At 35.7% G+C, this 13,180-nt stretch overlaps 1 protein-coding gene across 1 annotated transcript in view; it reads left to right on the forward strand.

Annotated features, from left to right (window-relative positions):
- LOC103257955 (PH domain leucine-rich repeat-containing protein phosphatase 1) overlaps positions 1-13,180 on the forward strand; it is a 195,248-nt gene that overhangs the window by 164,284 nt on the left and 17,784 nt on the right. Inside the window, exons 7-10 of the mRNA XM_008055664.2 lie at positions 360-562; positions 2,354-2,414; positions 6,109-6,204; positions 10,855-11,010. Coding sequence (XP_008053855.2) covers positions 360-562; positions 2,354-2,414; positions 6,109-6,204; positions 10,855-11,010 — 516 coding nt within the window. The remainder of the gene's footprint in view (positions 1-359; positions 563-2,353; positions 2,415-6,108; positions 6,205-10,854; positions 11,011-13,180) is intronic.

Genomic DNA, 13,180 nt, shown 5'->3' on the forward strand with positions numbered 1-13,180 from the left:
TATGGTATATGTAGTTTCACAACTTAATTCTTGGGAGTAAATGCTTAAGTGGATTTTTCTTTCTTCCTCTTGAAATGAATTAAGGTAAAGTCAATAGACTTGCTCCTCTCCCAGGCTTAGTGGTTGAACTTATGCTTCAGAATATATTATGAAGGTTGAGGCCTCCTGGAATTGTAGCTAAAATTGGCCAGAGAATCTGGCTAGTTAAGCAAGGTCAGATACTGAGATTCAAGAAATCATGGAACCCTACATAATACAGAGAGAATTGAGTCCTTATTATCCCATCATATTAGAGTGTGACCATTTATTTATAGCATTATGGTTAATTGTAGTCTCTATTTGTGTCCTTTCCCCTCAAGATTGAATGTAATTAGGAAGCTAGTAGCAGATGAAGTAGACTTTCTGCAGCATGTCACTCAGCTTGACCTGCGAGACAATAAACTTGGTGATCTAGATGCTATGATTTTCAACAACATTGAAGTTTTACACTGTGAAAGAAATCAACTGGTGACATTGAACATCTGTGGCTATTTCCTGAAAGCACTCTATGCCTCTTCTAATGGTATGTAACATAGACCACGTCAAAGCTTCTGTTTTGGTTTCAACATTTCACCCAGCATCATCACATCTGTCTCATTCAGTTAGTAAAATAAGTGGAAAATTTTGCTGAGATATAAGTCACAAAAGAAGAATGCTGAATTGATATTTAAAGGTATCACAAAGGAAGATTTTATTGTTCTTAATTTTTTTCTCATATTGTGGTATTTGGATAAGTGATTCCCACTTCGATTTGGTTCTTGCTTAGGAGGAAGAAGGGAAATGACCTATTTCTTAGGCTATCTTACTAATTAGATAGTAAACCTGCAACCCTGATTTAATACTGGAAAGTGGAAGGAAGTTCCATTTTGGACTTTATTCAGGATCCCCGTTTCACGTTCCATTATTAAATAACTCACCTTAAGATAAACCTGAATTGTATACTCATAGGGATACCATAAAGCAAGAGTCTTAAGCATTCCATAAGTTCTCTTTTTCAGAATTTGAAAATCAAGGCAGTTCTAGAAAAGGAAAGGTCATATGGGTATATGTGTACTAAGGTGATGATTTTAATTTCCTACAATCAGCAAATGAATGAAAACAAGTATTTACTACTACAAGTTGAACAAATGTTTATCAAGCACTTGTTTTATGCATAGGGTAGCTCATTTGTTCTGAAAGATAAGGAATTTTTCAAGATGTGCTGTCATCTCATTGGGAAAAAAAAGCCAAATCTCAAATAGGTATGAATTCTAGTGTCATCAGTTTGGCTGAGCACTGAATGATTATAGGAGTTGGATAGCCAGTGGGAATGGAGTAGGAGGAAAGAATTTAAGTGTGACTTGTTTGGCAGTTGGGAGAAAACAAGAAATTCTGAACTCATAGATGTAATTATGGGATGCATGGCTTGGAGTCAGATGATAAAGCATTGAATTTAGAACGGTAAGCAATAGAGAACAAGTAGAGATTCTTAAATGGAGAAGATGTTTGGAAGTGATGCTTTAAGACTGTTGATGAGAAAGTAGTGTACAGAGTGCATTTTTGGGAGAAGAGGGAGGTAATCCTCTACTCCACTAATCCAGGTTTTCGGGTTGGGCCACGTGCGAGCTAATGGGAACTTGCAGTCAGGACTGTAAGATGTTGATTTGAGACTCATCTGCTGAAAGATGGTACCTGTAAGCCAGGGAGTAAGGTACCTAGAAGCTAGGAGAGCACTGGTACCAGAAGTCAGCTTAGAAACCTCTCACAGTTAGCTGTGCATCCAGATAGGAGGTGAACCTGTGAAATTACTTTGTGTTTAGAGAAGCAGAAAGATTTAGAAACTACTCTGTCTAAGAAAGAAAGCCGTAGAGGACATTGGTGTAATACTGCATAAAGTTTTGAGTAAGAGTTTCAAATTTGAGTAGAGGAAGTAATTTGTGACCCTCTGGAGTGGTGTTTTAATGGAGTAATGAAGGCAACAGACAAGATGCATTTGGTTTAATGGAAGGAACCCTGAATGTTAAAAAGACGGTATTCGTTCGGTTAATCTTCCACATGTAATTTAGCACGCATAACATTAGCATGTATTCCTAAATGGATGGAATGAGGTAGGAAGTAGAATGAGCAATTTATCTCAATCTCTGAATAAGATCTTGTGATTTAATTAAAGATTCTTTTTACTTTTCTGTAGTTTCAAAGTTGAACAAATGGATGTATTGTATTTCCTAAACTAAACAAACAATTGAGAATAAGACACAGTAATAATATTCTACATACAAAAAGAGTCTCTTTGTCATTTGGATAGTAATGTTTTTATGTGTTTTTTTCCTCCTAGAACTTGTTCAACTTGATGTTTACCCAGTTCCCAATTACTTGTCCTACATGGATGTTTCAAGGTAAGAAGTCAAGTCTTAGAGCATTCTAGAGTCTACTTAAAAATTATTAAGATAATTCTGTCTGATAATTCTTATGCAGAAGCACTTTTTTATATATTGAAGGTAAATGATAAAAACTAAATTTAGTGGTTTTTACTTATCCTCTACAGATGTGTATATCCTCTAAAAATGTGTGTATATATATCTGTCAACTAAAAAAATATATATACCTTGTGTTTCAAACCAGAGCATCAGGGAGTCACTGTGTATACCAATTTGAACACCAGGGCTTGAAAGATTAGTGAGTTGAAGGTCATAAGGCTTGCAGATCCAGTAGCTCTTTAATTATATTAACCATGTCTTTTTGTGTCTTTCCTTGAAATAGTATTTGTTGTATTTTTTAAGTGCTTTATTTATTTTGCTTCCTCCCTTACTTTGTTATTTTGGACATATATCTCTTTGCTAAGAAGTCTTAGAAAATAACAACTAAGCCTACCAAAAAAAGAATTTGTACAACCAGCTCATTTTTCTTAGCTCCTTTTCAAATAGGCTGACCATTTTAACTTTTATGAAAATTTGCTTCTGCAGTATATCATATTTATTTCAGTTTCCACAAATATTGTAGAAAGCTTTTTCCTGAAGGCACAAAGGTGTGACTATATCTATAATATGTATTTACACAAAGTAAACTTTAAAAATTTTAACATTGAATGTTAAAATTGAGACTCATTCTGAAGCTATTTCCAAAGTAAATACACAAAGTTTTCTGAATGCTTCAGAGTCAGTTTCCCACTCAAGGTGACAACTTTACCTCATTGAAGGTGTGTAAATTCCAATATGTTTGTTAACAGTCACCATACTTGATAATCATAACTGCTATGTGATTTTTCATGTATAGAATTTTGCCTTTTTTACTGAAAGTACAAATACTTAGCATTTTAATATATGCTTAATTATAATTATGTAAGCAGTGTCAGTATTTAGCTATTGGGAGAATATTACAATTAAAGTATAAATTTGTAATTACAAAATTATTCGGGTGGTGTTTCATGTATCAGTTTTATTTAATGAACTTGGAATCAGACATTACCTGATAAGCTTTTTTTGCCCTGTTAGCCTTGGTTTTTACTTTAATCAATAAAAAAAATAAGGACAGTACAGGAATAGGGTTTGCATACACAGGTGAATATAAATATCTTGAGCAGATTTATTTCTGAGAGTTGATCATAGAGTTAATCTACTTTCCTTTTATTTATAGAATGGAATTGGCAAATGGTACCCTTGAAACCCCTAAATGAGACTGAATTGGAAACTCTTGTGTCATGCTTGTCCCTGAATTCTGCCACTTAGATGATACTTGTCTTTCTTTTGCCACTCTCATCTCCAAAATGTTCACTGGAACATGCTCTACCTCATCACCTCCCACTCTGTCATCTATCATAGTGTTTACTTAGGTCCTTAGAGTTCCTCAGCACAGAGTTCTAAGTTATTTTATCACTAATAGGAGTGTGTTTATTTGTTGAAGTTGGTTTTGCTAAGGAGTACTTTCACTCTCCTGTTGAGAGATGTTTTAGAGGTTAGCTATTATGAAATAAAATAAAATTAAATGTGTCATCTTTAAAGCTTCAAAGCCAGATCCATGTGGAAAATAATACCTTCTATTTTTATATTTTAATTGGAAAGTTGATATAATAGCAGAGTTAAATAACATGGTTTCTAAATCATGCGTAATTCCACCACCCTAATATCACACTATTTTCCCTTTTCCTGTAATATCTTACAGTTCTTATCCCAAGCATCATATTTTCACAAAATGATTCATCTGTACATAAATAATTATAGTCATAATATATATGCCACTTTAGATTCCTTGTGCCCAGTGACTACACATATTTTAAAAGGTTGGTAAAAGACTTACCACATATGGCTAGGGACACATTCAAATAGAGTAGATTTGTCTAAGAAATGGTCATTTCATTTAATAGTTAAAATCACCATTAGTTTAGTTCTCTTGTTTCTAGGAATTGTAATTGCAGTCTAAAACCCAATTAAATGTTTTCAAATAATGATTTCTGAGTCTTAACTGTCAGTGAACCTTTTCACTGCTACCATTTTAAAACTGCTTCTCTCTCTTCCCATTTATCCATGGCTGTATTTTAATGATGCCAACTGGAGTTGGGAAGTATTTTAATGTTTAGGACGAAACTTGAAAATAAAACTGTCTTATGCCATTTGACTTTTTTTGACTTAACTGGAAGTATATGTGTTTTTATTTCTAATGTAACACATCCTCTCCCTAAACTTCTCATGGAAAGTCAGTTTGGAACCAGACATTTTTTTTTAGACTTTAGAAATGATGCAGATGAAGTAATTATATCTTTCCTTTCTTTTTTTAAATTTATTTCTTCTATCACAATTCATCTTTTTAAAAAAAATTGTTTTAGATTCAGGGAGTACATGTGCCTATTTGTAACATGGATATATTGCATGGTAGTGGGGATTGGGCTTCTAGTGTACACATCAGCCAAATATTGAACATTGTGTTCAACAGATAATCTTTCAGTCCTCACCTTTCTCCTTCCCTCCCCACTTTTGGAGTCCCTAGTATCTATCATTTTCATCTTTAAGTCCATATGTACCCGTTGTTTAGCTACCACTTATAAGTGAGAGCATGTAACTTTTGGGTTTCTGTTTCTGAATTCGTTCCCTCCAGCTCCATCCATGTTGCTGCAAAGTACATGATTTCATTTCTTTTTTTGTGGCTGCATAGTATTCTGTGGTGTATATATTACATTTTCTTTATCCCATCTGTCATTGATGGACACTTAGGTTGGTTATATGACTTTGCTATTATGAATAGCACAGTGATAAACATATAAGTTTATAAGGTGTCCTTTTTATATAATGATTTATTTGGATAGATACCCAGTAGTGGTATTGCTGGGTCAAATAGTAGCTGTCTTAATTCCTTGAGATATCTCCATACTGTCTTCCATAGAGGTTGACCCAATCTACATTCCCACCAACAGTGTATTACAAGCTTTCCCTTTTCTCCACAGCCATGCCAACATCTGTTGCTTTTTGACATTTTAATAATAGCCATTCTGACTGGTGTAAGATAATATGTCAGTGTGGTTTTAATTTCCATTTCTCTGATGATTTGTGATGTTGAGCCTTTTTTTATGTGTTTGTTGTCTACTTGTATTTCTTCTGAGAAATATCTGTTCATGTTCTCTGCCCAGACAGTTCATCTAGCTTCTAGAATAAAGTGAATGCACATATTCTTTTGATTAATACTCACTTTACTTTAGTATTTCATGTAAATTTTTATTTATTCTTTTTTTTTTTTTGAGTTGGAGTCTCACTCTGTCACCCAGACTGGAGTGCAGTGGCCACTCCCAGCCACCGCAGCCTCGACCTGCTGAGCTATGGTGATCCTTCTGCCTCAGCCTTTCAAATAGCCAGAAGTACAGGCGTGCGCCAGCACACCCAGCCAATTTTTTGATTTATTGTAGAGATGAGGTCTTGCCAAGTTGCCCAGGCAGGTCTCTAACCCGCAGGCTCAGGCAATCCATTCACCTCAGCCTCTCAAAGCGTGGGATTGCAGGAAGAGCTACCGAGCCTGGCTTATTTATTCTTTTAAATTATCTTGGATTTAGAACTGCATTTGAGGCCAGAGTCAATCAAACAATTAATTTTATGTTCTTGTATTTAGGAACTGCTTAGAAAATGTGCCTGAGTGGGTATGTGAAAGCCGAAAGCTAGAAGTTTTGGATATTGGCCATAATCAAATATGTGAACTTCCAGCCCGGTAAGTATTACAGATCAAGTGAGAGTATCTCAAAATAGATGAACAATTTTTTAAAAGATGCTGATTCCGTGTTTGTTATCATAAACCCCTAAAAAAGTGTTATCATAAACCCCTTATTTGGTGTCTTTTACCCCATGTGATGTCTTCAAGTCACATACTGTCTTCATGCAGTGAGGAGTAGAGTGAGGCTTGGACTCTCAGCCAGACTTTTCAGAGCCATGTAGGCAGTGGTGCTTGATGGAAATTTTTAAGTAAGCCAAAAGAAATGTTCAAAGATTCAGCAAACAATATAATTGGTTCACCTCTAGGACCCTAATCATTTCAAAAGCTTCTATTTCTTTTTTTTCTATTAAATTATTTATTAAATATTACAATAATCAAAATGAATCTTCTACTTCTATCCATTGACTTAACATGTCTGCCTTACCCATAAATAAATTTTGTTTTCCCTAGAATATAACTTTGAGGGGGAAAAGATTGCTAGATCATTAAACCTAGAAAGAGCAAACTAGATTGTCTTTTTATTGATGTGAAATTTGGAGTCAAAGGTTCAAGAACGTCTCTTTCCTTTTTTTTTCTTAAATGTGTTACTATTTTTATTTAATAATTTTCACTTTAATGTTGAGATTTGCTAAGCAGCCATTGATGACTTCTGCAGTCCATAAATCTAGACAGATTTTTTTCAAGTTGACAAATTTTGTTCCAAAATAGTTTTGGACTATTAGTGACTAGTCATGCATTTAATGACTAAAAGAGTAATCTAACCACTGCTGTCCTCTGGAACTTTCTGTGATGAATGAAATGCTCTATATCTGTGATGCCCAGTATTGATCACTTAAAATGTAGCTGAGGTGACTAAGGAACTGAATTTTTTATTTTATTTTAAATTTAAATAGTTACTTGTGACTAGTAGCTGCTTCAACTAGCTATTTCCACCATTCTCAGCCAGTCACTGAACAGAGGATGTATAGTCAAAACATTAGTGAAAATATTGTAGAGTCATGTCACTATTTGGGAGCAAACTTTTACTTTCAATACACGATCTTTGAAGGATATGATCAATATTGCTCTTTTGTTTTTGTAAAGAGCAAGAATCATGAAATACGCTTCGTTTTTTCGAGTTGGAGTCTCACTCTGTTACCCAGGCTCTCAGTCACCCAGGCTGAGCTCAGGCAATCTCTCCACCTCAGCCTTTCAATTAGCTGGAACTACAGACACGTGCCGCCATGCCCGGCTAGTTTTTTGATTTATTGTAGAAATGAGGTCTCGCTAAGTTGTCCAGGATGGTCTCGAATCCACAGGCTCAGGCAATCCTCTCACCTCGGCCTCCCAAAGTGTTGGGATTATAGGCGTGAGCCACCAAGCCTGGCCTGAAATGCACTTCTTGATAAGTCTAATAAATGAGTTCATATTGAGCTATCTAATATGGTAGCCCCTAGCCACTAGCCAGGTGACTATTGAGCACCTGAAATGTCACTAGTTTTAATTGAGAAATGTTATAAGTGTGAAATATACACTAAATATAAAATATTAATAGTAGTTAATGGATTGTACATTAAGATATTATTAGGTATATTTTAGGTCAAATAAAATGCGCTCAAGTAATTAACTTGCTTCATTTTTATTTTTTTAAAATGAGGCTGCTAGAGAATTTAAAATTACATATGTGGCTTACATTATATTTCTGTTGGATAACACTGTATTAGGATGTAGGTCTCATAAAAGAAGTCTGAGTTATATTTGAAGTCCCTGAAAAGCTCCATTCATTTCATTTTGTTCCTCAGCCATATTTTTTTTAAAACATATTTTTTATTTTAAAATTGTGGGATACAGTTAAAGGTTAGGTATGCAAATATGCATCATTCAGGCACCCTTGTTGATAAGGGGTGTCCCCCCGTCCCTAGACAGATATTGACTACCGTTAATCCCACCTCCCTTCCCCTCCCTGCTCCCCCCCATAGTTTCCTGCCACTGTCAATCCTTTGCTTATAGTATTACAATAGATGTTCAAGGTGCACTTATGAATGAGAACATGTGATACTCAGATCTTTATTTCTGTGAGGGATCACTCAGCATTATAAACTCTAGTTCCACCCAGGTTGCTGCGAAGTTCATGATTTTGTTCTTTTTTATGGCTGTGTAGTATTCCATCATGTATATGTACCACATTTTTTTTAATCCAGTCCTCTTTTGATGGGCAGCATGGTTGGTTTTTATACCTGTAAATCTGTTCCATTTAAAAATGCTTTCTGCCCTAGAGTATTGTGTTGACTAAAGATTTAAGTGACTCAGTGCAGCCCATCACCATCATTCAGAGCGTGTGTGTGTGTGTTTGTGTCCCTGTCCCCACACCTCCTTTTGGAAGAGGGACAGCAAAAGTGAAAACAGGTTACTACTAGTAGGAAAAAAAATAATTTGTTGGAAAAATGTTTTACTGTATCTTTCCTCCTATTTTTTCTCTACTCTTTTCCCTTCCCACTCGTCAATCTAACAGATGGTACGTTGGTATCTAAGGTCTCTTTTTGCTGTAGGCTACAAAGATATTTTATAGTATTTATATATACAAACAATATAACTGGTGTTTTTTTCCATTTTCCTCCCAAATTTATTAATCTTAAATTTACTCTGCTTCAGTTCAGTCTTTTTGGTGATCTAAACAAATATTTATTCAATGCAAATCCCAAATGCTCTGTTGTCAAATAATTTAAACAGTAGTGTGTGTATGTTTTAACATGGGAAAAAAGAATATATATTGTTTTCTTTATGGTGTTGTTCAGTTGCAAACTTTATATGAGTCCTACTGTTGATATAATATTCAGGCAAGACAGTGATTTATTAAAATAGATTTAGTAGTCACACTTTGTCTAAGTAAAGTATGTGAAGAGTTTACAAAATAGAAATAATTATTTATAAGTGGAAATGTATTGAAAGGGAAAGTATTTTAATGTTCAGATAGCATCCAAAAGAATTAAACTAAATCCCATAATTAGCATTTAATACTTATCCTTTGCTTAATCAAATCTACGTTTTGTGTTTTTTTTGGGGGGAAATCAAGATAAAGGTTTTTCTTACCTGTCTTTCAGTTACGTATGTGTTAAAGAATATATATATGTATGTATGTGTATACATATGTAATATATATATTATACACACACAAACACACACACATGAGTATGATAACCCAGATGCTAAATTATTGAGTTGGAGTGACCAAAGCAGAGACTGCCCTGTGAGAACTGACTGCATGGATAATCTGACTGGCCTGGGTAATCTGTCTCGTCACACTGGTATCTAAACCTGAAAAGTCAGATATCTTTAATTGAGGCCTGTAGTCTCACAGAGCTGAGGCAGGTTGTTGGCATCTTGTGAACAAACAATCTCAATTTGATATTTAGGTGGATAAAGTTATGATGTAATGTATGGTGATTTTTAACTATAGTAGATTGAAGGATATAAAATTTCTATGAGACGGGAGGAATAAGTTCATGAGCTGTATTGTACAGCATTGTGACTATAGTTAATAACAATGTCTTGTATTCTTGAAAATTGCTAAGAGTAGATTTTAAATGTTCTTATCACAAAAAAAGATAGGTATGTGAAGTAATGCATTTAATTAGCCTGATTTAGCTATTTCATATTATATACATACATCAAAACATCATGTACATTATATATATAATTTTTGTCAATTAATTAAATTAGTTAACTAGAAAATAATTTTGAGTGTGAGTGAGGTCAGGATGGGGGAAAACAGGAGATGGATGAAGGAGCCTCGTTCTGAGACAGCAGAGTAAATGAATTTTTGGTCTGAGGTGACCATGATGCAAATTTTCCATAGCCCCCAGATGTCTGTTTAAACCCCCAGCCTGTTTTAGTCTCTGCAACTGTTGGAGGAGGCTGAAGTGGTCATAATGCAGGTTTACATAAGATTAACAAATATTCATCTAAAAGTGCTGATAATGCTTAGAAGAAACATGACTAAGCTTTGTTTGAGTCTCACAAGAAAACAGTGGATTAAGTATATTCTTAATCAGGAAGGGGTTTCTACCTTGGTCTAAGATTAAGGTAGAGAAAACAAAAATATGCAGCCAGGAAAGTGAGGCAAAGGAGAAACACTTATGATTGTGAAATACCACTGAAGAAAAACATAACATTTTCTCAGTTGACATTTGTAAAAGTTAGTTGAATAGAAGAATCCTTTAAATAAAGGATGAAATAATGTGGAGATTGTAAGTAATTCAGCTGTATTTATTCAGAATCTGTTATATGTAAAACATTCAGCATTCTAGGGTAATGTAAGACACAAGCCCTACCTGGGAGAATCATATACCCTTGCCTTGTGTATCTGACAAGATGAGACTGGTCTCTTCAGGGCTACATCTATGAAACTTGTTTTCCACTATGTAGAGCTTCCTTGCTCAACATTCCTTTTTATGCTCAACGTTTCCTTTTCGCTCCCTCTTTTTTTAAAGTATAAAAGACTTATAGCTTTCCAAGTTTGAATTTATATTAAAATGAATTTGCAGTTGTTCTGATTTATGATTTTTAGAGAGAAAATTTTAAATATTCTCCTACTCCTATTCATTTTTCAGTCTTTACCCCAGGTTAGCTCTAAGTATGTTGCCTTTTGTCTTTTGTCCCTTTTTTCAGCTTATTTTGTAATAGCAGTCTCCGGAAACTACTGGCAGGACACAACCAGTTGGCAAGTCTGCCTGAAAGACTGGAGAGAACCTCGGTGGAGGTTTTGGATGTGCAACACAACCAGCTCTTGGAGCTCCCACCTAACCTTCTGATGAAGGCTGACAGGTAAAGTGGTTTGTCTGTCTTGTTTAATCATCTGAGTCTGTAAACACTCCCTTGTTTGCATTTCTGTCTTCTGTGATCTGAGACTATTTGTGTAAACTTTCTGTTTGTCCCAGATTTATGAAGAAAATAGTTTTGCTAGCCACTTCTCTGTGCTTTTCATTGGGGGTAGAGTCGGGGCAATTTATTAATTTTACTGCTCTTCTGGAGAGAAGTAGGTTACATTGTGCATAAACATGTGTTGCGGGGATGTAGGTGTAAAACCAAGGTGAGACATGTGCTTCTGTATTGCTACCTGGTCAAAACTCATGCAGGCTGTTTCAGGCTCAGCTTAATTATCGTATGATTCTCTGTTTCTGCTTTCACATATTTAGGACTGTTGGTGATAGATTGTCCTAGAGTTTGCTTAGTTTTTTTTTATTTTTAATTTTTATAAGTTCTTATTATTTTATCACCGTTTTCTCCCCCATTTAATTAAATTGTTTCCTTTTGGACAAACAAAATTTTTCTAAATAACTTGTGTCATGCACTAAGCATTTGAAGAAGTTGGGTTTTTTTGTTGTTTTTTATTTTTTATTTTTTGAGTTGGAGTCTCACTCTGTCACCCAGACTGGAGTGCAGTGGCCGCTCCCGGCCACCGCAGCCTTGACCTGCTGGGCTCTGGCGATCCTTCCGCCTCAGCCTTCCAAGTAGCTGGAACTACAGGCGTGCGCACCCGGCTAATTTTTTAATTTATTGTAGTGATGAGGTCTTGCCAAGTTGCCTAGGCAGGTCTCGAACCCGCGGGCTCAGGCAATCCACTCACCTCAGCCTCCCACGGCGTGGGATTACAGGCTGAGCCACCGAGCCTGGCAAAGAAGTTGTTCTGAGTGGGGGGGGAGATTAATTTAAACATTAAGTGAAATTCTGTCTACTTTCTATGTGGAGTTGCTACATGCAGAACTTTCTTTAAAGAAAGCTGTAACAGTGGCAGCTAACTTACTTTGGGCATCTTGCTTGGTTCAGAGACCTTGTGCATCATACTGAAATGTTTCATAGGCTGGTGACCTGAATCATTTTTACCTCTACTGATGTTTATTTTTAGGGTATGGCCATTACTTGAGAGACAATATGAAGAATCTGATTTTTAGTGTATCTTATGATGATGACAAAAGGTTAAATTTAACTTCTAGACGTACAGAGAATAGAAGGAAATGATGGTGGATCTTTTCACCTTAAAAAATAAATGATGTATTTTAGCATGTGTGATGTTATATGGGTGAAAAAGCAGTCTGAAAACTCTGGTTCTCCTAAGCTGAATTAGATATCCCATTGTGTGTTCCCAAGTTCCTGTGCTTATTCCTATTATATCATCTATCACACACTGCATCGTAATTTCTTGTTCACTTGTCTTTTTCCAGTATTAGATTACTAACTTTATAAAGCTAATTATTGTTTCGATTGTGTCTTAATTATAGTTTTATCATCAACATCTTATACTATGTCTGGAACAAAGGAAAGCACTCAAATATATGTTTAATGAATAATAGAGAATTTAAGGAGTTATTATTATACTTATATATTATTCTATATTGTGAATATATTTATTATTTTATTTATTTATTTTTGTTTTGTTTCTTTTTTGAGTTGGAGTCTTACTCCTTTGCCTAGGCTGGAGTCCAGTGGCACACATGCTCATAGCCACCCCAGCGTCGACCTGCTAGGCTCCGGCGATCCTTCCACCTCAGCATTCCAAGTAGTCAGAACTACAGGCATGCACTATCACGCCTGGCTATTTTTTATTTTATTGTAGAGATGAGGTCTCGCCAAGTTGCCTGGGCTGGTCTCAAACCCGCAAGCTCAGGCAGTCCACTCACCTCGGCCTCGCAAAGTGCTGGGATTACAGGCTGAGCCACTGAACCTGGCCTTAATTTTATTTTTTTAAGAGCCAGGGTGTATCCCTGTCCCCCGTGCTGAAGTGCAGTGATGCAGTCATAGCTCACTTCAGTCTTGAACTCTTGGACTCAAGTGATCCTCCCACCTCAGCTTTCCGAGTAGCTGGAACTACAGGCTATACCACCATGCCAGGCTAATTTTTAAATTTTTTTTGTATAAACAAGGTCTCAATATGTTGCCCAGGCTGGTCTTGAACTCAAGTTATCATCCTGTCTCAGCCTCCCAGAGTGCTGGGATT

The sequence above is a fragment of the Carlito syrichta genome, unplaced genomic scaffold (assembly GCF_000164805.1).
Source record: "Carlito syrichta isolate Samal-C Ts95f unplaced genomic scaffold, Tarsius_syrichta-2.0.1 Scaffold82257, whole genome shotgun sequence".
NCBI lineage: Eukaryota > Metazoa > Chordata > Mammalia > Primates > Tarsiidae > Carlito > Carlito syrichta.